The 25,649-nt window shown below is 48.2% G+C and overlaps 1 protein-coding gene across 1 annotated transcript in view; it reads right to left on the bottom strand.

The window, feature by feature from the left end:
* The window catches only part of FAAH (fatty acid amide hydrolase), a 430,791-nt gene that overhangs the window by 244,212 nt on the left and 160,930 nt on the right, over positions 1-25,649 (bottom strand). The window contains exons 3-4 of the mRNA XM_086952348.1: positions 19,004-19,069; positions 12,039-12,116 (exon numbers count right to left, since the gene is read on the bottom strand). Of these exons, the coding sequence (XP_086808474.1) occupies positions 12,039-12,116; positions 19,004-19,069 (144 nt within the window). The remainder of the gene's footprint in view (positions 1-12,038; positions 12,117-19,003; positions 19,070-25,649) is intronic.

Below are 25,649 nucleotides of genomic sequence, written 5' to 3'. Positions count from 1 at the left end.
ACATGCACCCTAGTTTTCTGTGTAGAAGGTTGTCAAACAACCAATCATTTCTTTTCTGTTTTAATTTCACTTTTCCCCCAAACTCCCTATGTCTATTATAACATATGCCAAAGGCAGAAATGGAACTATTCCAATCTATTTTGTCCACAGATTGAGAAAGCTAGGAAAACATGTGAATAAATATGTTTCTACTTTTCTCCTAGACTATCTGCGTTTCGATATGCATGGCATCTATAGGAGAGATGCTGTACATTTTACAGATGAAGGGAACAGAGTCTTTCTCATGAACCTTAGGCTCTGCATCGGTACTTACTTGTAAGTACTAAAATCTCTCAATAAACACAAGGGCTCTTTTTAGAGCCACCCCACATCTATACCCATAAGCTTGATGTATATCTAAAAAATACATGCTTATTTTTTTTCGGTGGCGAAATACGTGGATCCTACGCGCATCCCACGACTTAAAAAAAAAAAGAAGGCCTAGGGGGTCAGGGTGTGTCTACCCTGCCACATTTTCACACATATTGCAATGACTTTCTCAGCCTCGCTTCTACCAAGGCACAAAATGGCTGCCAACAGTTCTGGATTTTGAATGTTTACAACCGCTTGACAGCCAATTAGAATTGAGCGCGTGATCCTACGAGGCCAATCCTCGCACAATAGATATATAAATGACTTTAACCGTAATTTTCAAAGAAACTACTGAACAGATTGACACCAGATATGTAAAAGGCACAAGTCGGAACTGAGGACTACCTCTCTGCCAAATTTAGTGTAATTCCATTCACCTGTTCGAGCTGTAGCAGTGGCTAAAGGTCCTATGGGAAATTAAATGGGGAAAACACGTTTTGGGACCCCTTTTTTCCTGGCCCCCGCTTCACCAATCCCCCAAACTTTCAGGGAAGGAGCGGAACTGAGCTGGCCAAAAGTTTGGAAAGTTTCAAGAAGATTCATCAATCAACGCAAAAGTTATTGCCAATAGAATGTTGCGGATTTCCTATGGATAATAGGTCCTAACTATAACTACCTACTGGCGACCGCCAGTAGGTAATGTATGTATGTATGTATGTATATATATATATATATATATATATATATATATATATATATATATATATATATATATATATATATAATAAATATGTATATATATATATATATATATATATATATATATATATATATATATATATATATATATATATATATATATATAGTCGCCGCTAGGTAGTTGTAGTTAGTTAAGCCATTCCTTAGGAAAAGCATTTTTTGTGTTGCTAATAACTTTGGCACCGTTTGATGAATCTGCATGAAAAGTTGCAAAAAGATGCTACTTTTTGAGTTGTATGTGCATAGAAAGTTTTGGATGATCCATCAAGCATGTGGCCTGACATGCGTGATGCAGCACTTTAAAAAGTAGCCTCGCTCACAGCACTTAAATTGTGCACTGCCGCTCTGCTGTGAAGCCGCTCTGCCTAGAAGCAATTTAGCCTGTGGCAGGCCTGGGAAGCTAATTGTTATGGTGACCATGCACAGTGGGATACATCATTTCATTTCCGAGACCCAAAAACAAATTGCACTGTCACTCACAACCCCACCCGGCCTCTCTGAGCCACACCACGTGTGCTGCTGGAGAGGTGAATGGCACTATTTCCTCTTGTCTCTGGCTGCTGTATGAGTCTGCAGAGCGGGCAAAATTAATGCGATGTGATAGAGTGTGGCAGCCTTGCAGTGCCACCTGCTGCTTCGAGATGCATTGCACTTTACCACAAAGCAAGTCAGCAAAGCACCTAGCCTCAAAGACACACCACAGGCACTTGTAGACTGACAGGTGATTCACGCACTGTCTACAGACTCTGCACCAACTTTATTATCTAATCTAAGCACCATGTGCTTAACATAACCATATTCGGCTGCAATAAAGAAGTGTAATGACGTAGACATTGACAAACATGTTTTATTACTGGTTTACCTAAAGAGGAGCACAAATCTTCAGTGCTGCATGCTTACCGTTGCAATCCCTATTTTGGACACGTTCCAGTGTTTTTTACTGGGATACTTGTAATTTTAATTGATGTCAGACCTGTCTGTCACTGTACTCGAGTGGGAAGCGCAGGCGCGGTGCAGGATGTAAACACGGGAGTCTACTCCTGGCCTCCAATCAGAATCATAAGCAGGTGACAGTCAGTTGATGGCCTTCCTTTTATGGTTTCAAAACTTCGCTGGTGTAGGAAATATTAGTTCCACTTTATTGCATTTGCAAAACAATGATCTTAAACTACAAGTGGCATCGTAACTTGGAGTCCAAGTAATTCTCACTTGGACTGCATGCTGCAAATTCGCTCTTTTGGTGAAAGTGGGTATCAGCGCTCGGAGCAGCGAGCCAGCAGCATCATGCACGGTGTTTGCGGGCAGGGCTGGACTGGCTACCGGGTGTTTTGGTGTGCTGCCGAGCTGTGGGCTAATTTCACTGTGGTAGGGGTTATTCTCCTCCCCGCTTGATTTAAAAAAAGCAGACCTAGCCTGGGTCAAGGAAAATTTTTATAAACTTAAGTCCTTGGAGAGAGAACAACTCCAGTTAACAAAACCCACGGTCAGAGCACATTATATGACACTCACCTGTATTGCCATCCAACCGTATTTTGCTCTAGTCAACATCCCATTTCACAGATGGCTTCTGGTTAAGTTTAGATTCAGCCAGATTTACTTGGTACTCTGTGACAGACAAGGATGGTTCAGGCTTGAGGATGCACCAGTATGTGAATGTGACAACTTTTCCATACAAGACAATATGCACCTTATGTTATTCTGCCCTTTTTATCATGTTCCAAGGCAAAAGTATTTGTTACCCTTGTTGAAGGGGAAAGCGTTTTCTCAAGCAAAACCCGCTCTACTGTTCCTACAAATGCTTGAATCTCCCTTGGTAATGTTCAGTGTGGCAAATTATCTTGTCGCTGCTGTTCGAATTAGGAGGAGGAAAGTACAAGCCCAACTGCGGGGACTGGGATGAATTAGGTATTTCTGGCTTTTTTGCACATGATGAGTTTCTCTATGACCTTTTATTGTTTAAATTGAATTGCACTATATGAAATTTTTAAATGCGTTTTAAATTGTATTGCATCATATGAAATTTTAAAATATGTACCTGGAATGATTTTTAACTGTTGTAGTATGCTTTTATGATTTTTAACAAAATCGAATTAAGTGGTTTTTTACTTGACTTGACTAGTTCATAGAGCCCTGCGTGTACTTCGAAATAAACAAAGCAAAGCTAATGTTTTTTAGCACACGCAGGTTCCCATCAACGAAATCATCCCCCAGCTCGGCAGCACACCAAAACGCCCAGTAGCCAGTCCGGCCCTGTTTGCGGACTTCACATGAACAGATGAGTCTTCAGTTTTTTCTTGAATACACTTAGGTCCTGGATGGTACGCAAGACCAAAGGAAGAGCATTCCAGGCAGCTGCAGCTTTGACTGAAAAGGAGCTACCCCCCTATCCTCTGACGCTTAAAGCGAGGGACCTGAGCCAAGAATAGGGACGAGGAGCACAAAGAACGCATAGGAACATAAAAAGAAACACGCTTCTGCAGATAGAGAGGGCCATCCCCGTGGAGCGCACGGTGGGCCATGACCAATGTCTTAAATTTCCCCCTAGCAACCAAGGGCAGCCAATGGTACAGTCGCAGCTGGAGATGAACACTGTCCCTGGATGACAGACCCGATAATACTCTGGCAGCTGTATTCTGTACCACCTGAAGCCTCTTCAGTCGGTAACCAGGAATACCAGTGAAAAGAGCATTCGCGTAATCCAGCCGGGACAAGATCAGTGTGCAAGTAATCGTTGCCTTGCCGCCGGAGGCAGAAGGGGAAAAAAACATCTAACGGATTTCAATAAAGCAAAACAGCCACCGGCCAGCTTCTTGATGTGGTCCACAAAAGAGAGGTCTTGGTCGAACCAGACCCCAAGATTTTTTGCTGGCTGCCCAGTGGAGGTAGGACAAGGGAACTCAGGGGGCCAGAGCTGTTCTCTGAAGTTTGCAGGGAATGAACCAAAGAGTAAAATCTCTGATTTCCTCTCATTGCATTTGAGCTTCTGCCATCCACTTAAAAATAGAGGACAGTTGATAGCTAAATGTTCTATATTAGTATTTTGACTTATAAAATGACAAGTTACAAAAGGAACTATCTTACAGAGGCAGTAACCTTCTGACCTATTTACATTATATGCACTTTGTTTTAAGCATAGTACATGTTCTTAGCAGCAGGTATGTTATCCCTCTGTGCTACCTTACACTAGGCAAAACTCGTTCCAGGAAGAAGATTAATCACCAGAGTTATCCTGACAATTTAATTGATGCCTGCAAATTGCTAGAGGGCAGGAACACTGCAGCAGGTAAAATCGTAATATACTTGCAAAAATGACACCCCCAACCCAAGTCAGCAACCGGTGCTGTGGCACCGATCGCACCGCCCTAGAGCCGGCCCTGGTGGCGCCGAGTGACCAGAAAGACTACAGTCCTACCTGATGATGGAGGGTGGGCCGCTGCTGCTCTGGGCCCCACCCCGGTGAGAACTGAATAGCCTCCTGGATGTCCTGGCTGCATCAAGGAGGCTGAAACGTCCTGAAGGTGGCACAGCTCTTCCCTTAAGTTGGAGGAGAACCAGCGAGACCTCCCCCGCGTGGCTCAACTCCCAGCAATGATCCCAGTGCTGTTGTGGGCTGGTGCATAAAACTATACACCTATAGACACAGGGTCAGACTGATTTGCATATAGCCATGTCTGAACTGGGGTGGCAGAGTGGGCCAAAGAACGGTGATGGATTAAACCCAGATCTTTTGACTGGGTGTGAGTGTTTGATTGATTCAGATGCTCCGTCCATCACCACCCCCTTTTGTACCTCTTTTTAAAAAGATGGCATTGCCAGGATTCATATACATCCTGCAAAACACACCATTGCAGGTTCCTGAAACATATTTTACCGCCATAGAGAGTGAGATGAGAACCCTGCTGTGGGGCGGGAAGCCCCTGCGCATAGCAATAAAGTAACTCATGAAAGGATGGCACGATAGAAGATAGCATTACCTGATATCTAAAATGCATTATTGGGCTGGCCAAGTGGTAGTGGTCAACCAGTGGGTAAACTGATCATGCCAATGAACAGTCATACCAGATGGATAGACTGCAATGGGCCCCAGAGGGTATAGATAAGCCCTAAACATCAAACCCTAAACATCAACATCTAAAGGGCCCAAAACAACAAAATATTAATCTCTGGCACCAAGCGGACAATAGGTTGGGATGGCATAATAAAGTGATTCAATCTATGTGTCTCTGGGAGGCAGAAAGAATCTGTACACTAATTAAATGCCCAGTATTTGACACATGTGACATGATTGGTATGTAAAGTTCTTACTTGTGTTCTTTCAGTACCTGCCATGCCACTTAATTTCTAGTAGAGGTTTTTGATGATTTTGTGATTGTAATTAATTGCTGCTTGCCTCTATAAGCAAACATTTTGTTACGTTATGATATGAATGTAGAGAGCTTTTCTACTTCTATTCACTAAAAATTCAATAAAACTTTTGGAACACAAAAAGAATTCTGGATTTATTAGGAGTTCATCTTTTTTTGTTGTCCCCTAACCTAACCCATAAACCTTTAATATTTTTGTGGAAGAATATATGTTTTTGCATGTTACTGATAGGTTCACTCCATACGTCTCCTCAGTACAGACTCTGCAAGTATCGGACTCGTGCAAAGCCTGCCTCTGTGTCTCAGTCTGAGTACTAGGGATGTGTCGGTCATATTCCCCAGGGTATCTCAAAAAACAGTACAAAGTATTCCAAGCACAGTCATATGGAGGACTGTGCTTGAGGATAACTCATCTAGCCGGGCACTTCATCTCAACTTGTCTCACTCTCAGACACTGTATGGGACAACCAGAGTACTCCGAATACGACAGAAACTGTATCCAAGACATTCAGAAGACAAAGTCACCAGGTTGTCTTGGAAACAGTACTTGGAGTCTCAGGTACAGTCATCTGTTGGATGTATCGCTTCTGTGCAAAGTTCTCAGTAGGTCTCTCTCAGACACAGCACTCAGAGTGTCTCACACTACGAGACAGTCATTATGGGTGTCTCAATCTGAGTCTTCAGGATGTCTCGGGCACAATCACTATGGTGTCTTGGAAACCTTTGTTGACACCTCCTCCAGATCTCTCCGTCCCGGGACAGAACTGCAGGTGTCTCATGCCTTAGTCTAAGTTTCATTGAATCTTGGGCACAGCTACCATGGTGTCTCCACATAGTCTTCATAGTTGTCCCATTCTGAGTCTTTAGAGTGTCTCAAACCCAGGCACCAGTGTACTTTGAAAACAGTCCTTGGTAGTTCAGGAACATTTGTTTTCTGGATGTCTCATTGCCAGGTGAAGTCCTCTAGAAGTTATACTTTCAGCTTCAGGCACAATCCTCTGTGTCACTTGCACTCATTACGGGTGGGTCCCAGTCATAATTACCAGGGTGACTCAGAAACAGTCATGGGTTTCTCGGGGACATTCATCTTCTGGGTGTCTTACTCTAAGGGACCATACCCTAAGTAACTGTCATGCTTACCTTTGTATGTATTGGCAAGGAAGAGAGCCTGGTTGATCTACAAAAAATGTACTCAGCATCTTTTGCAACATATTTCATCCCTTACAAACCCTCTTGGTGCAATTGTTCTCAGTCATTCAAGTAAATTTACTCATATGACTTCTGTCTCACCAACTTCAAATGTCACCAGCCGCCACTGCCCATGGCCAATAGTTTTGAACTCCAAATAAAAAGGAGGAGATGATCAGTTCTCTAAGTAGAAATGGCACCGTCCTAGAGCAGTGCCTTTGATAGTAACTACTGCCAGCCTGGTGATCAAGATTTTGATTGCGACCATATCAAAGGTGGCTGCTAGAACAAGTAATACAAGTACCCTTACTATTACAAAGCTCACAGGTAGGATTTGTCACAGGTCACTGGTTGCAGAATCACAGAAAATATTGGTCCACCTACAATGGCAAACCTTAGACAGCACAGTGGAGGCACTCAAATATCGTTCACTGCCGAAAAAGCATTCTAATGAGTTGAATGGAGCCAACTCTTGTGGACTATGGAATAGGTGTGACTGGTCCAAGACCTTATCTCTAAAGTCCATTAGCAATATACTACAAAACAGTGCAGATCACTTAGTGGCTTTATTTCAAAACCATTCACCATCCGTCAAGGAATGAGACATGGTTGCCCTTATCATCCACTCTTTTTCAGATTGGCTCTTGAACCTTTGTCAAACACAATAAGGAAATCATTGGCGATCAAAGGAAAAAACCCAGCGTTAGGTAAAGTTAAACTCTTCTTATATGTCCATGACATCTTACTAATGAGTACTGACCCTGAAAACACACTGCATGCCCTACTGTCAAATGATGGAATCCTTTTCAAATATTTTAGGCTACAAGCTCTCTGTATGTCCCGGATCACCCCCGGCGCACCACAAAAAATTGCAGAAAACAAGGCTCAATTTAGGATGAAAAATCGGCTTATTTTTCTCAGAAAATTGTGGCAGCAAAAAAAGTCTAGTAAAGAGCTGAACTCTACAATTAAAAAACTGTCTAACTACTGTGACCAAAAGATAATGGAAAGCAGTCAATTGCTCTGTGAAAAGATTGCACTAGCTTTCCAAAGGAAAGTTCTTAATATTTTGAACTCCTTTACTAGCTCCTCGAACAAAGGGGCATATTATCAAGACAGGCGATAAAAATTATCGCCGCTTTAGCGGCAGAAAACTGCCGCTAAAACGTCGATAATGGACTTGATAATATGCTCTTTGGAATTCCAATTGAAGCCCATGTTAGATGTGAAGGATATTTAACCTCAGCTTCAATTGGAATACCATAGAGTATATTATAAAGCCCATTATCGCCGTTTTAGCAGCAGTCTTCTGCCGCTAAAGCTGCGATAATTTTATCGTCTGTCTTGATAATATGCCCCAGAGTTCCCAAAGCAGCACAAGCCATCAAAATGGGTGAATCAGGGCTGGTGCACCCGCTTACTCCTTCTTTCAGCACTGGCACTTTTACTTTCCCATCTTTCACGCCATTATTGATGGAACAAGTGCATGCATTACTTCTCAACACCCGTTTGGGGGCTCCATCGGATCCCCGTCCTACAGATATCAACACCCAGTTTCTGGGACTATAGCGGGTATTTTAACTCCAATTGTTCATGAAATCTTTAGGCAGGGTTACTTTCCATCAAATATGAAAGTTGCTTCAGTGCCCCCACTGATAAAGAAACCCCGGTTGAACCGTTTAGATGCTAACAATTATCGCCTTATTTCCAGGCTTCCCTTTACAGCCAAAATTGCAGAAAAGGCAGTTAATGAAGAGTTTACCTTATTCCTGGAATCAAATGATCTATTGGATCATTCACAGTTTGGGGTTTGCTACCAACACAGTATGAAACTGTCACTAATTACTGCCACAGAGGAACTAAGGGCCTCCCTGGATAGGGGAACCTCAGCAGCACTCCTCCTTCTTGACCTTTCAGCGGCATTTGACACGGTCAATCATAAGATTCTGATTGACCATATTGAATGTCTGAATTTTCGTGGCTCAGCTCCATCTTTACTAGCCTCCTTTCTCAGAGTGCAGGCAGTGGTTTTGGATGGTTACTACTCGGATTCTTCTTCTCTCCCGTGTGTAGTTCCGCAGGGATCATCGCTGAGCCCGATCCTGTTTAATCTCTACATGTCTCCATTAACCACGGTTGTCTGCTATGCTGATGACTTGCAAATTATCGTCTCCGTTGCTTCAAACCACAAAGTGTCAGCGGCCACCTTCAGAAATTGCATGCAACAAGTGAACAACTGAGTGACGTGCAACTGTTGAAGTTGAATTCTAATAAATCCGAGGTGTTACTGCTGGGAAAGAATTCTCGTTTTGTCACCGGATTGGTGGCCGGAGGAGCTTGGCTCCATTCCAACCCTGTTACTAAGGTGAAAAATCTGGGGGTGAATTTTGATAACCTCGGTCGTCTAACAAACAGGTGAATGCCATTACCTCAAGTGCCTTTTTACATTAAAATTCTGAAAAAGATTTGACTTTTTATTCGTTTGGAGCTGAAGAAACTAGTAGTAACTGCTCTGGCGCTATCCAAAACAGATTATTGTAATGGTCTGGATATTAATATATGTATCTGTATATTAATATACAGAAATGACCAATTAGCAAACTACAAATTCGGCAGCTCGTTTATTGCTGGGAATACCTAGACAAAGCTCAGTGGCCCAGGCTCTAGTGGAGCTTCACTGGCTGCCAGTTGATAAGGGGACGACTTTAAAGCGCTGTGCATCATTTATTGGGCCTTACAAGGGGAAGGCCTGGACTTTAAAAAAAAAAAACTGACCAGATATATTACTGTTACGCCACTTTGATCATCTTCAGCAGCCAACGTTAAAGTGCCAACGTTTAGAAGAAAGCGTTGGGGTGGTAGAAATTTTGTTTATGGCACAACCAAACGGTGGAATACCCTACCCCTCAATTTAAAGACCAGTTCTTCCCTGTTAGTTTTTAGGAGGAATCTTTAGACCTGGCTTTTTAACTTAAAGCTTCAAATTTAGTTGTCATAACTATCCCTCTGCTGTGTTACCAGCTCCAATGGCATTCAAGTGCTTTATAAACTTATTTTCATTTCAAAGCCAGTATAAGAGAACATCCCATGGCCTGAATACCCAAAGATCCCAAAATATCTGGAAATGCTGCTCAATATAGCTCTGCAACAGATTGTTGAGAATAATTTAAGTTCAGTGATCTTCGAGGCTCAAAATGACATGGCACGATGGGCCCACCTCTTCTTATGTATTTGTGTAAAAATTACAGTAGTGTCATATTATACTTGTATAATTGCCACGCTTTCCCCTACAAATATGACCCACAGTACTAGCCTGTACTGACAATGGCATAAAATAATTTGAATGAAATGGCACATCCCAGTCTGAAATCCCAAACTACACACTCACTAACACACAACAGCCAGTGGATTACAAATGACTCACATACACAGACACTCACAATTGAGCCACTTCCTACCTTGTATGGAAACTCCAACAATCTGGGTTCTGCTAGCCTTAGATGGTGTCAAAGGCCTCACACTTCTCCATACACACAGAATGCTACCCCTGGCACTCGTCAAGCCTGTCCTGCAAGCCACTATTTGTTTAAAGGCCAGTACAAAGAAAACTAGCAATCATCAACCTGGATCAACTCACTACAGATGACGTGCTCAAGTCTTTTGAAACTTTGAGAGCAGAATTTGCACTACCAGAGTCCTGTTGCTGGTAGATTTTGCCAACTGGCTCATTTTCTGTGAAGCAGATCTAGAGAGGGCTGTTACTGTCAGGATTTACAAACGTTATCGCGCCTGCCAAGTGTTTAGAACTACATCTCCCAGAATTCCCTGTGCTTCCTTGTAGGATAAAAGAGGGGGCGTGGCATTGAGACATTGCACGTAATTTGTTTTTTCTGGTGTGTTCCTGGATGAAGGTAGTGTCGCTGTATCCAGAGCGACTTCTGAGGAACTTGCAGGAAGAAGGGTAGAAGTTTCCACAGGCTGTGGGAACGGAGTTCTGCCGGTAGCTGAAAGGAATCGCTGGGCGGATTGTGATTTGAACAGTCGCGCCCTTTATCGGCGTCTCGTTCTTCCCGGAGTAGGAAGGGAGGAACCTCGGCTGAGTGTTACAGCGGGCTCGCTGTGACAGTGCACGATCAGTTTCATTATCGCACTGGTGGACACGGTAAGCTTCGCCAGTATTCTTGATTTTCCGCGGACTTTGGGCGGAAGTAGCTAACCCTGTTTAAAGTCCGATTGAATCCCGGAACCAAGCCTCCCATTTTTAGAACACTGGTAATCTGGGTGACAAAGAAGGAATTTGGACATCTTAACTTTTGTTGGGATTGCTTTCCCGAGAGGGCTGCTGGTCGGAAGCATCTAAGGAAAAGGGGAGGAGCAACTAAGTACCAGAGCGGAGGATAGTGGGGTAGCGCCCTACATTCTACCGTGTTTGGAGAATTGGAACTTTGTTAGATGTACCTGGATATTATTGGATATCTTATTTGACTACAGCGCGGATGATAGTAGTAGGAAGCTACATCATACCGTGTACAGAGTGTGGCAGCCCGTTTTGATTAATTTTTGGGGAAACAGTTTGTTTTCTTTGGAGCACGTTGTTGTGGGGGAACCACTTATCAATTCTGAGGAACTACTTATTTCTGAGTGGAAAATATAATTGGGAATTTTCGATATCACTCTTCAAACAAACCAGGAGGGTATGTGTAGTCTAGGTGTGGTCTTCGTTATACTTATTCCAGTGAATGTTTTCCATAGCACTAACATGTGTCTTTATTTCATATAGGGAGCAGATTATTCGTGATAGTACTTGGTGCTAATCAAAGATTGGAGCAGAGCTTTTCTATGAGACAGGTGACTATAGAAGAAAGGGAGGGTAGCGAGAATGAAATGAGAGTAGGATTACTGTCTGTGTAGTAACCGTGTGTATTTTCTCATTTCAGCAATCCCTTGCCAGCTGTCCCCTTCCTTCCCCTCCTGGTTATTGTTTTACTATCTTTTTTCCCTCGTTTGATCACTCGAACACCCTGTGCTCAAAAAGGGGTGTTGGTGCGGTCAGGAGGTGGAGTCCATATTGCTTCAATCGGATCCTGCGGAGTACAACACTGACAGTTACCTATTCCACTAACAGCATCACCTATCATGAGATTCATTAGGACTTGGGAGTCATACAGAGACAAACAGCTAGACGTGCGAAGCCTTTTTGCAGTCGCAAATGGCCCAAAGGGCAGAATCAGGCAGTTTGCAAACGCAAAAAGGGCTTTTACGAATGTATAAAATCCAACCTGATATTCGGTGCCACATTATCAATTTGCAACGTTATAATTAAAGGATGTAACAAAAGAATTTCTGTGAAAACAGTTTATTAGTCCATGATTGTACCTTGAGGTTAAAATTGTCTTTGAGGCTGATTGGAACACCATAGAGAAGCCCTTTGTTGTCCTGTTTCTTCGCATCCTGGAAAGGGGCGACCACTCGGTCCCCCCGAACGTATGGATGAGTGCCTCGATCCCCCCGGGAAGCCATTTTTGGGCGGGAGGCGCGTCTCGGCTGGTATGCCCGAAGCGGCGTAGCCGGGGCGCGCCTTTTCCCGCCCTAGAGTGGGCTGGCCTAGACACCGACGCAGCCAGCCACGCCCCCGGGGCGGGCAGGGGCGGGTTTTCGCCCGCCCTGAAGACGGATAAAAGAAGGCGCAAGACCAGAAGACGTCCTCTTGTTCTTGTGCTCCGAAGCTGCACCTCCTCGCTACACGTGAGCTCGGGACGGAACGAAGAGCCAATTTTGAGCGTTTTGATCTTTTTCTTTGTCTTCTAGATACTTTCTCGGAGAGATGCCCAAGAAAGGCGCAAAAAGAATGACGACCGATCAGATGGTGCGGGCCCTTTGCAAAGAAGTGTCCGACATAAAGAAACGGTTGGCGGAGCGAGATGGGGAGGAGGGTTCGGGCACCCCGCCGGCTGGAGGGAGACCTAAGAGGCCGAGAAAGGTTCCAGCCGGTGGGGCCGTCCCGGTTCCCTCTGCCCCGCTCGAGGCGCCGACCCCAGTACCGATGGAGGGGAATCCAATCCCCGTTGTCGTCACCCCGACATCCAAGGAAGACATGCCCCCCGAGCTGGCAGCACAGCTAGCAGCATGGTTGGGGGATAGTAGTGATGGCGCCACGGCTGCCGAAGCACAGGCGCTGATAAAAGGGCTTCGTGAGAAGAAAGAGGCAGCTAGAGTGGCTACGCCGTTGGCGGGGATAGACAAGCCGCAAGCGGCAGAAGCTGCGTCCGGTGCAGGTAAGCGGCCATTGCCGATTGCAAGGGACGAGTCAGCACCCTCTCGTAGAGAGAGATTAGGACAACATGTGCCTTTAGCTATAAAGGAAAAGATCTGGGCGGGGGAGTACGTGAATATTTTTTCCCTGCTTGTTGATCATTATGATGTGGAACATGTAAAAAGTCAGAAGGACTTAATGCATCCGAGTGTTTGGCGCGCAAAGATGGCCGCCTTTAAGGTAAATGAGAACATTGGCAACTGGGGCAATGCATGGGGTATTTTCACATCAATTTTGGGGGAACGTAGGCCCGAGTTGCTTCCTGAGTTTCCCGTTTATCAATCACGAATTATGGGTTACTCGACAGCGTATCAAGGTAACCATTGGTTTTGTTATGACAATTTGTTCAGGAAAGAAAAGGAACATAACAAGGGTTTGACTTGGGATTGTTACGATTCTTTAACATGGGATAAGATGAAAGAATCGGGAATGTTAAGAATGCCATTGGTCGGGAGCACTGTTGTTGATTACTCCCGCCAAAATGTGGGGACGCCCTTTCGACCAAGTACGAGCACCGACGACCAGTCGAGGCCCGCAGGCAATACAGGGAGAAAGGGTTTCTGTTTTAATTTTAACAAGGGGAAGTGTACCAGGCCTCCGGGATCGTGTAAATTCAAACATGAGTGTAGTACATGTGGGTCGTCCCATCCTGAGTCATCGTGCAGAGCCAGAACGAGTGAGAATGGGGGTAAGGGAGGCGCCAAACAGGTCTAAGCTAGGCCGAGGGGCGCCTTTACCAACCCCGATTGATACCTTGGCAATGATTCCCTGGCTCAGCGAATACCCGGATCGCACTTCTGCCGGGGTGCTGCGGAACGGTTTTACACATGGTTTCCGCATCCCGGTAGGGGACTTTCAGGGTGTAGGGATGTGCAAAAAATCAACTTTCCGTTTTACAACGTGCATCTGTAGTGCAAGAAAAAATTCAGAAAGAGGTTAGCCGGGGACGGGTCGCCGGCCCGTTTAGTGAGCCCCCGGTACCGGATTTCGTTTGTTCTCCGTTAGGGGTGGTCCCCAAGAAGGACCCGGGTGAGTTTCGTTTGATTCATAATCTATCTTCTCCATATGGTCTTTCGGTGAACGACGCAATTGAGCCAGAAGTTTGTTCGGTGCGATACGCATCTTTTGATGAGGCGGTAGCCATCTTGAATCGCCTGGGGCACGGGACGTTGATGGCGAAATCTGATATCGAGTCAGCGTTCCGGTTGCTTCCGGTACACCCAGACGATCAGCGTCTTCTGGGATTCGGGTTTCAGGGGTCATTTTACATGGATAGGTGTATGCCAATGGGATGCTCTATATCATGTGCTTACTTTGAGCAATTCAGTACTTTCCTGCAATGGGTGTTCACTAAGAAAACGGGTTTCCGAAATGTAATGCACTACCTTGACGATTTTCTGTTCCTTGGCCCCGCCGGTACTTCCGAATGTGCCCGGGCCTTAGCTGAATTCTGTGTGTTAATGGATCATCTTGGCGTGCCATTGGCACCAGGTAAAACTATGGGTCCCACGACTTGCCTCGAGTTTTTGGGGATCGAGTTGGACTCAAGGGAGGGGTGCTTCCGTTTACCAGCTAGCAAAGTGTCGAAATTCAGGGCAGCCCTCCAAGTATGTTTAAAGGCATCCAAAGTTACACTGCATCAGTTGCAACAGTTAGTGGGAAAGTTGAACTTTGCCTTGAGGGTGATACCAATGGCTCGCCCCTTTTCCCGCTCAATTGCCCAAGCGATGGTTGGCTTAAAGGAGGGTCATCATCGCACAAGGTTATCGGCCGAGGTCCGCCAGGACATGCGGATTTGGTTAGCATTCTTGGCGGACTTCAATGGCCGGGTCGTCTGGAACAAGCCAGCCGTCTCCTCTGAAGAGCTTGGGCTATGGACAGACTCAGCAGGAAGCGTAGGTTTTGGCGCCATCTTCGGCACAAAATGGTCGGCACAAAAGTGGCCCCTATGGTGGCACGAGAAGGGGCTGACAAGTAACATCGCTTTCCTCGAACTATTTCCCATTCTGGTGGCCCTGAGAACCTGGCCAGAAGGGTTCAGAGATCATTCTGTTGTGTTCTGGTCCGACAATATGACCGTGGTAGAATGCATCAATAGTCAGGCAGCCCGTTGTAAGTTGATTTTGAGGCTCCTCAAAGAAATTGTCTTACTGTGTATGCAACTGAACGTAGTATTCAGAGCAAAACATGTCCCAGGGGTGATGAATCAGGCTGCTGATGCACTGTCTCGTTTTCACATGCAGGCTTTCTCGGGTTTCCTTCCTTCAGCGGACCCGGAGCCGGCACCCTTCCCCGAAGCTCTCTGGTCTCTCGGTGCCCCGAACTTCGTCACCTCGTGGGAGAGAGTCTAGCACCCAGGACAAGGAAGGCATATGAAGGGGCGTTCCAGGCCTATTTAGCCTTTTTGGGGGCAGAGAGAGGAGGACTTTGGGGTCAGGAGGAGTTGGTAGTACTTTTTCTGATGTCCTTACGTAGGGCTGGGAAATCGGTGGCTACGGCCCAAAGGCATCGTGCCGCCATTTCCTTTGTTGCCAGGGCCCATGGCATCCTGGACCCAACAGCGTCTTTCACGGTACAAAAAGCGCTACGTGGGTGGCAACGTCTAGAGGGTCGCAGAGTAGATGTACGACGACCGATAGGTCTAGACAGGTTGTCCCAGTTACTGGTCACGCTCCCGAACACATGCTCGTCCCCGTTCGAGACCTGTTTGTTCCGGACTGCATTTACGCTGGCATTTCACGGGGCTATGAGAGTTAGTGAGCTGGTTGCAAGGAACAAACGGGACGTGACGGGGGGCTTGTGCAGGGAGCATGTCCAGATCAGGGGTGATGCGATGATTGTCTCCTTTCTCAGGTCCAAGACTGACCAAGATGGGAGAGGGGACTGCACGATCATCCGCAGGAACCTCGACTCATCCATGTGTCCGGTACAGTGCTTAGAAGATTACCTAGCACGAAGGGTGGCATCATGGGGAGGGACATTGTTGAGGCATGCAGACGCCACCCCGCTGACGAGGTTTCAGTTTCAACGGGTGCTTGCAATGGCCATTGCTGCAGCGGGCTTGGACCCGGGCGAATTTGGGACCCACTCCTTTCGTATAGGGGCTGCCACTGAAGCTACAGCCAGAGGTCTTAATGTAGAACAAGTGAAACGTGTGGGGCGCTGGTCCTCCAATTGTTATAAGAGGTACGTGCGATTGCACATGTTGTGAAACTGTAATCATGTACTCACGCCTCTTGTTTTTGTTTGTTTTCAGTTGCGCAAGCCTACGCGGCAGGGCAGACTGAGCAGTCGACCCAACACCAGGTCAGCGGTCGCACGTCACCGGCTGTGAGGAAGGAGGTTTGGGTCGTGGGCCACTCATACGTGAGACGGGCTGCAGACGTATTCAAAGCAGGTGACATGGTTCACGTACCTGAGGAATACGGGTACAGAGTGTCCTTCTACGGAAGGGGCGGTCTCTGTATTGACCAGTTTCAGGAATTTTTTGAGGGCTTGTTAGAGCGGATGAGGTCACCGCCGTCCATAGTCATAGTGCATTTGGGGGGCAATGATTTGGTCACCACCGGTAGACGACTTCTCCTGGAGGCTATGCTTTCCACGGTAAGTTGGTTAGCGAGGAGAGTTCCGGGGTGCCTAATCGCATGGTCTCATATGATCCCACGAAAAGTGTGGCGGGGGGCTATCTCGATCCCTGCTTTGAATCATTCGGTTAGAAAATTGAATAACAAAAGTGAGTAGGTTGTTCCGTTCCAAGGCATTGCATTCGATCTCGCATAATTGTATTAATGATGACAGTATGTATCTGGGGGATGGTGTGCATTTGTCGAGGGCGGGGAATGAGTTACTCATAGGAGACTTCCTAGCCTGGTTAAAATCTTTGGAACATGACCTTTAGGTAGGAGTTTTGTGGGGGGTCCGGATAGCCGGTCAACTATCCGGACCTGTGGCGGTAAGGTCATGATCGGTGAGCACTAATTGGTAGATCCCTATGAGTGGGCGTCACCCAACACGGATGGGAGCGCTCGGGAGAGGTGGCCATTGGCCCCTCAGTGGGGAGGCGGTCCCGTCTAAGGGCGGGTCGCCGGAAGTAAAGGAAAGGCGGTCAAGGCCCCTTCCTTTGTAGGAGGGGTTACAGCCCCCTCCTGGGGAATTTCCCGGGGCTAGTGTCATCTGCGACGGCAGATGCGGTAAGTTGTGTGGGGTGGGGAGAGGTCAACGATACCTTCTAGATACCACACACAAGTGTTCGAACGACCTTTAAATGGCGTCGAGTCTTAAGTGCCCCCGTCAAGTCAAGGGAAATTGTTAGTAGTTGCACTTGTGGTAAGCCCCTGTGCCATCGCCCCTCCTAAGTGGGAGGGGTAAGTCTGGTTAGGGATCTTGACACCGGTTATGACCTTGCCGTTGGCCCTTAAACGTTAGGATGTACAATTTCAGTATTCTTAGAGAATGTTTTGTAGGATGCTAGTTCGGCTAGGAGAACCTCTGTATTAGAGATTATGTTAAGGTTAGCCAAACATCGTAATGTGATAATGAAATTGTACATAACATGAAAACGTTTAATGTTTTAATCTTTTGTTTTAATAAATACGGCCGGGATGGTCACTCCATCCCACATCCAAAAACTTTAAGAACAGTTTCCGGTTTCCCTTCCTTTTGGGGATTGTGTTGAGAGGGGGTGGCGGGTATCTCAGCCATATGGAAAGGGGCGACCACTCGGTCCCCCCGAACGTATGGATGAGTGCCTCGATCCCCCCGGGAAGCCATTTTTGGGCGGGAGGCGCGTCTCGGCTGGTATGCCCGAAGCGGCGTAGCCGGGGCGCGCCTTTTCCCGCCCTAGAGTGGGCTGGCCTAGACACCGACGCAGCCAGCCACGCCCCCGGGGCGGGCAGGGGCGGGTTTTCGCCCGCCCTGAAGACGGATAAAAGAAGGCGCAAGACCAGAAGACGTCCTCTTGTTCTTGTGCTCCGAAGCTGCACCTCCTCGCTACACGTGAGCTCGGGACGGAACGAAGAGCCAATTTTGACCCACCCACCAGCCCCTGAGGACAGCAAAGTTGTTGTGCAATAAAGTGAATTGATAAGTTTGTTTTTCCGTTTCGTTTACAGGCTATAACAGTAGCAGTTTGTAGTTAATAAAGATGGTGAATATCGTTTAGGTTGTTATGATTAAAGTGATTTGATGTGATGTTGCATTTTTAGCATGTTCCTTCGGTCGTAGCAACCAATGTTTTCATAGGTTGAAGAACTGTCGTATTTATTTTTTGGTAGGCGGTAAGGTCATGATCGGTGAGCACTAATTGGTAGATCCCTATGAGTGGGCGTCACCCAACACGGATGGGAGCGCTCGGGAGAGGTGGCCATTGGCCCCTCAGTGGGGAGGCGGTCCCGTCTAAGGGCGGGTCGCCGGAAGTAAAGGAAAGGCGGTCAAGGCCCCTTCCTTTGTAGGAGGGGTTACAGCCCCCTCCTGGGGAATTTCCCGGGGCTAGTGTCATCTGCGACGGCAGATGCGGTAAGTTGTGTGGGGTGGGGAGAGGTCAACGATACCTTCTAGATACCACACACAAGTGTTCGAACGACCTTTAAATGGCGTCGAGTCTTAAGTGCCCCCGTCAAGTCAAGGGAAATTGTTAGTAGTTGCACTTGTGGTAAGCCCCTGTGCCATCGCCCCTCCTAAGTGGGAGGGGTAAGTCTGGTTAGGGATCTTGACACCGGTTATGACCTTGCCGTTGGCCCTTAAACGTTAGGATGTACAATTTCAGTATTCTTAGAGAATGTTTTGTAGGATGCTAGTTCGGCTAGGAGAACCTCTGTATTAGAGATTATGTTAAGGTTAGCCAAACATCGTAATGTGATAATGAAATTGTACATAACATGAAAACGTTTAATGTTTTAATCTTTTGTTTTAATAAATACGGCCGGGATGGTCACTCCATCCCACATCCAAAAACTTTAAGAACAGTTTCCGGTTTCCCTTCCTTTTGGGGATTGTGTTGAGAGGGGGTGGCGGGTATCTCAGCCATATGAAGCTGGGCCTCGCACTCTGGAAGGAAATTGGTCAAGCAGTTCACATCCTTGTGCACTTCGAGGGCCTTAAAAAGATAAAGTTTCATCAGTATGTTACACAACAAGTCCATCAACACACCTTTACTACTCTTAATAATACACACAGGCAAGAAGTCCCACAACCAAAGGGTTATGGCCTAATTACTTACAGATTGACAATCTTCATTACACTCAGCCAAAGTCTTTCCTCACTGTCCTACATCCCTATTAAAAGTTCCTTCCCTCGTGCATTGTTTTATTCAGAGGAGCAAGAGGCGTGTGGGGGGGGGTTAAACCTAGTTCGGAGCACCACAGGTCAGACAAAGGCTAGTAAACCCCAACAGTTGTTGTTGAGGTCATTTGCCACTGGTGTCCTGGGCATTGGCCTTCGTTCTGCAAATGGGGACAGCCTTTCTGCACTTGACTCTCAGAGTAAAGACATCGAACAGTCACAGGATTCACAGGAAGGTTGAGTAGAAGACAAGACCTCAGCACCAAGTCAAACAACAGACACACAGTAGTAGTAGTAGTGTTCAGCCCTGTGCTCATCTTTATGAAAAAAAGTAATTTTCATTTCATATAAATACTACACAATCCAATTAGTAAGTTATACAGCATAGTCATTAATCGCACTTTAACCATAAGACACTATACTTTCTCAGTTACAGTCCTCACTCCCAATATGCCTCCTGCATCCAGCCGTTGTCACTGATAAACTTCAGCCAGTACGTGCCGTTGCTGGGGGTGGGGGGGGGTTGGGGGCTCACGGGTCGTACCACCCGGCTTGGTCTGCTCCTTCGCGGGCACCGCGCTCTTCTCTCCGGCGCCCGCTGCTTAGGCCTATCTGCATGGGTTGGGAGACTGGACGGTACGCCTCCCTTGGCTCCCCGCTGTGAGCTGCCCCTCTTCTGCTGCGGCCTGTTGGCTCAAGGTGGCCCTGGGTAGGGAGCGTAGGTAGGGGGCCCTAGAAGAGGGGTCCGGGCGGGGTGGAGCGCGGAGGCCAGTGAAGAGGGGGTGGGTCAGGGTGTTTGGTAGTGGAACAGAGCCGGAGGCCGCCAAATCCCTGCCAGGGGCCACCACGCAAATATGTATCCATCCTCGAAGGATTATTATATTAAGGATATATATTGGTGTGGTGGCCCCTGGGGTTTGGTGGCCCTGCACATGCCTAGGCCATCCCTGCTCCCTGGGTCATCCTGCTGCGATGGCTGCATCGGCTGCACTGCCCTTCCTTCTCCGGCCTGCTGTGACGACTCATCGCACCTCAGGGGCACCCCTTCTCCTTTTCTCCAGTGTGTGGACACCCACCTTGAACGTCATCCGCCACTTGCCACCGCTTCTGAGCACCACCGGCAACACTAACTGCTTGCCGCCCCCTCCCCCCGCTGGTATCGGGCCGGATGCAGCCAGCGCTTGGGAACTCCTGGCCGCCTCACCCTTGCTTGGCTCCTGTGTTCTGGCTCGCTGTTGGAGCTGGCCGTCCACCCACTGCAGGGCCCTGCACTCGATGGCGCCCGGCACCTGTGGTGCCCGTGGTCCATCACTCCTAGACCTGCCTCCTCCCATGGGGTCCCCCCATCTGGGTGCTACATTGAGGTTGCGCCTTTGCTCACCTTGGCCCTACAATCAACTGACCGCTCCTTGGCTGGAACGACTTTGCTGCACCTTCAGCCTCTCAGGCATCCTGCAGATCACTCGGCCACCCTGCGGTCCGGCCCCCTGCCATTTGCAAGTCTCCATTGCTTCCCTCCAGTGCTGGTGGGCCCGCTCCTCACTCGTTTCGACTGCCTGGAGGGAGGTTTGTCGCCATGGGCCTCCGTTGCACACTGCCTTGCTAATTGTTTCCTTCACCGGCTGATCCTGCTCCTCTGCTCTTTACAAAGCTGCTCCACCTCTTCGAGTGCAGCGCTCACCTCCCATCTCAGCCTCCTCTACATTGCTGCTATACTGTTCCTCCAGACATGGGGAGGACCGACCCCAAGAAGGCCAAAATCACCTTTGATCAACGCCGCCAGGCGCGTCAGGAGGGCGCGGGCGCTGACAGAAGGGACCCCCCCCCCCCCCCCCCCGGCTCCTTCCGACATGGCTTCCACTCGTGAGGATGACTTAAAAGCCATAATGCTGGATGTTAAGTCCACTGTCACCAACATCAAAGCTCAGCTGGATCGCCTGGACACAGTGAAAGCCCGAGTCGATTTACACGATGCCCGCCTCCTTCCTGTAGAGACCAGGGTCTCAGAGGATGCAGCCACCCAGGATCGTCAGAAATTGTTACAGATGGACAAAATACTTGATCTCATCCGGAACAAGAACGAGGATTTGGAGTCGCACTTCCGCAGGAGCAACCCCCGCATCACGGGAGTGCCTGAATCAACAAATATCTCCCGCATGGAGGACTATGTAGAACAGCTGGTCCACGAGCTCTTTGGTGACATCCTTTCCCCAGTCTTCATTGTCGAGCGGGCCCACTGCTCTCACTGCCCTCGCCCGGGCCTTGGCCTTCCAGCCCGCCCCATCATAGCAAAAGTTTTGAACTTCAGGGACAGTGAAGCCGTCCTGCGGACGGCCAGAGAGAAGGGGGAAATCTGCCACCAGGGTAACTCTCGGTCATTCTATCCTGACTATACAACGGCGGTACATGCGGCCCGCCTCGAGTTCCTGCAGGCGAAACAACTCCTCCAGAAGCACGAGATCTCCTACTTACTGGCATATCCCGCCAAGCTGCGTGTCAAGCAGGGTTTCAAAACTTTCACTTTTTCCGAGCACAGGGAGTCGCTGGCATCTGCTAAAAAACTGGACAGGTCACACCACTCTTCGCCCTCCAACCCAGAGGCTGCTGCTGCAGATAACCTTAGTGATAACGACTGACCAGATGGATTGCCATGTTTGTTTGGGGTTTTTCTTTTGGACCTTTTGTTCCTCAGCCTCTCAGTTTGAATGGTGACTATTGACTCAACGTTGTTTCTCAGGCCCATCTGTTTTAACTCTTTTGCTGTTGGCAAGGTGTTTTATACCTCCTGCTATTTACTCCCTGGTGTCTGCCACTACAGATGGTTTGGCCACCCTGTCTTTCTGGCAGGGGTGTACGCTGAGCGTTGCCATGCCCACACAGGATAATTCCCATCTTGGACACAGACTCTTCCCTTCCCAGTTGTGGGTCCCTGGGGTGGGTAGGGGTGGTACCTCAGCCTGATTGGGGGGTTGGTGTGGGAGCGGGGTTGATGTTTTTTTGTTGTTGTTTTTTTTGTTTTGGGGGTGGGTTCGGGCGGTTGGGTGATGGAGGCCAGTGCTGTGCGACCTCCCAACGAGACAATGCTGTTCCCATTAGCACCAGCTCGTGTACCGGGCCCTTTCATGTTCTGGTCTTTCCCCTCCTTGGTCCATTTTCCTGGTGGGGGATTGTTTTGTTTGTTTTGTTGCCTCCTTACACTCTGGACATGGAATGTCCATGCGCTGAATGACCACCATAAGGCACGACTAGTCCACGCCCACCTCATTCGGCACATGGTGGGCATTTGTTTTTTCACAAGAGACTCACCTGTACCGGCCACCTCCTCCAGACTCCTTTCCAGACATTGGGGTGAAATTCACTCCTCCTTCTATTCCAACTATTCCCAGGAGGTTTCCATTTTATTACGCAAATGGCTCCCATGACAGACCTCTCAACTGCACACTGATCCTGGGGGTCGCTTTGTGATCCTTCATGGCACCCTACGGGCCCAACCTGTGATGGTTGCTGCTTTATATGGCCCAAACTGTGATGAGCCAGACTTTTCTGCACAAGTCTGGTACCACATCTCCTCATTTGGCCATGCAGCACTCCTTTGGGGGGGAGATTTTAACGTAACACTATCCGCTGCTCTGGACTGGTCCGGAACTCATGCTTCTCACCCGAGCGCAGCTTTGCTACTCAGCACCATTCTCTCGGACAATTCCCTGAATGGCGTGTGGCGTCACGCTCACCCTGCTTTACAGGATGGCACCTGTGTCTCTGGTACTCATGGCTGCTGGTACAGTCTCAACTTGTGGATCACTGCCCCGCATGCCTTGTTATGGCTCACCTCCGTAGATCACATGACACGCACCCTCTCAGATCATGCCCCTGTTCGCCTCTGCCTCCGTCTCCCACATTCTCCTCACCGTGCCTTTTCCTGGCGGCTTCCCCTAAAGCGTTACGCGGTTCGGTCTTCAGTGACAAAATACAAACTGCAATCGTAAACTACTTTGAGCTTAATGTAGGTTCCATGGACTCACAGTCTACGCTCTGGGAGGGGTTTAAAACTGTTAGCCGTGGGGAGTGGATCTCTAAGCAATCTGGCTTTCTTCGCTCCATCCGCGGCACTCTTGATAGATTGGAAGGGAAAATTAAGACGCTTGATGCCTCCCATGCCCTGGACCGTCGCCCTGAAACGCTTGCTCAGCTGTGGGGGAAGCTTACTGACTACGCCAATGAGGCTGGCAGGGAACTAGCTCTTCTTGGCAGGGAGGCGAGGGCACGCCGCTTCGGCGAGGGGGGATCATCCTGGCAAAAACCTTGCCAACCTCCTTCGCCAGCCGCGGGCGGCATTCTACATCACTGCCCTTGGGAACGGCGGCCCCGATTGTACCACCTCCCCTGAGGAGATTAAAACGCGCTTCATCACTTTCTACGCACAACTCTATACGCCCAGAGCGGTGCCACCGCGTGAAGTACTTGACCAATATTTCGACAAACTTAAGCTTCTTTGGCTCGGCAACTCCCATTGGGAATATCTCAACAAGCCCTTTTCTACAGAAGAGATCCTCGCAGCAATGACCAGCATTGCCTGGTGACAAGGCCCCCGACTCGGACGGCTTGCCGGCTTCCTTCTATAAAGCTTTTGCCTCGCTCTTGGTTCCTCATTTAGCTTCTATGTATAATGAATCTTTCAAAACTGGTTTGTTCCCCCCCGTCGATGCGCGAGGCAATGTTTACTTTGCTCCTCAAACCTGATAAACCACCCGAACAGCGAGATTCATATCGTCCCCTATCCCTCATCAATGCAGATAATAAAATTTTCGCCAAATTTGCTCGCTTCCCGTCCGTGAGGTGATTCGCTTCGGTGGCTACTCCGGAATCCAGGTCAACTGGAGCAAGTCGGTACTGTTTCCCCTTTCGGATGCTACAACACACTTTGTTCCCGACTATCCCTTTGTGTGGGCATCAGTGCCCCCTAGATATTTGGGCATTTGGTTGAGCAGGGACGTTGATGAACTTTGGAAAGTTAACTTCGGTCCGTGCCGTGGACTGGTTCTTGTCTAAGATTCCTCTTTGGAACCGGCTGCCACTCTTTCTGGATGGGCATATCGCTATCGCCAAGATGGTGGTGCTACCGAAGTTTCTATACTAATTTGTCAATATCCCCATCCCTTTAACCGCTCACTTTTTTTGCAGGATTTGGTCTCTGCCAATTACTTTAATTTGGGCTGGTTGGCAACCTCGCATTGCCTACAGTATCCTCACTCTTCCAATGTCGCGTGGCGAGCTTGGCGCCCCAGATTTCAAGCTGTATGCTCACAGTGCTCAAGCCAGTTTTCTTCACTTTTGGCTTCATCCAACTCCGTTTCAACCTCATGTTGCGGTAGAGGCTGACCTCGCTCACAGCTGCCCTATTCCCCCCGGCGAAATTCCTTTGCACTGAATTAGATACAGTTGAGACGCTGGGCTTGATACGGGCTTCGCATATTTTCTGCCTCAGACATGCTTTCCGCAAAAAATATGCCACTCGCACATCACCCCGTCTTTCCATCCCCTCATTCTTCCGTGATAGTCAAACACGCTACTCATCTGGGTACAGGTCTCTCGGACCTTTAACCTGGGGACAAATTTTTTCTCTTGCTGCTGACTCTAGCCCCATGGATACTCATTTTTATTATCAACTCAGAGCTATCTGTAGTAAGCTTCACCCCACGTTTCCCCAGCCCCCCCCTTCAATGGCCTCCCTCAAACTTCTTTATACATCTTCCTCTCCTAAAAAACTGGTCACAAAAATCTACACCTACACACTAGCAGCCTCTCCCATTTCCACTTACCGGACGCACGTGGCATGGGGCGATGACCTGGGAGCCGAAATCTCTGAAGCATATTGGCTAAACTGTTGTAATCAAATCAAACGCCTCTCCCCAAACTATCGTTTGCACCTTATCCATTTCAAGTACCTCCATCGGCTATATCAGACTCCCGCCCAACTCAATAAGTTTGGACTGATTGCAAGTGATAGATGCCTGTACTGCTCTGCGCCCACTGCTGACTTTTCTCATCTCGCCTGGCTGTGCCCCCCGGGTCTCTGCATATTGGCGCGAGGTATGCGCTGCGATTTCCACAATCACCTCATCTCCAATGGCAGTCAAGTGACGGGTGCGAAGGCCACCCGTCACTTGACTGCCATGCTGCTGGTCCTCGCGAGGCGCAGGGTCTCCATGCGCTTGGGCCACAGGCCGACGCCCAAGGTTGCCCACTGGCTTTAGGACACTTCTCGCTGCCAGACTCTCCTGGCTGAGTTTTGGGACCTCCAGCCTGCCAGATCTCATCCCATTGATATTTGAGGTCCGCTTGTAACCTACCTCTTAAGTCAAGAGTCACATCGCCTTGCAACCTCTCCAGCGCTC

This window comes from Lissotriton vulgaris, chromosome 1_1 (genome assembly GCF_964263255.1).
Source record: "Lissotriton vulgaris chromosome 1_1, aLisVul1.2, whole genome shotgun sequence".
Taxonomy (NCBI): domain Eukaryota; kingdom Metazoa; phylum Chordata; class Amphibia; order Caudata; family Salamandridae; genus Lissotriton; species Lissotriton vulgaris.
Note: the sequence above shows the minus strand (reverse complement) of the source record. Positions and strands in the feature narration are given on the sequence as shown.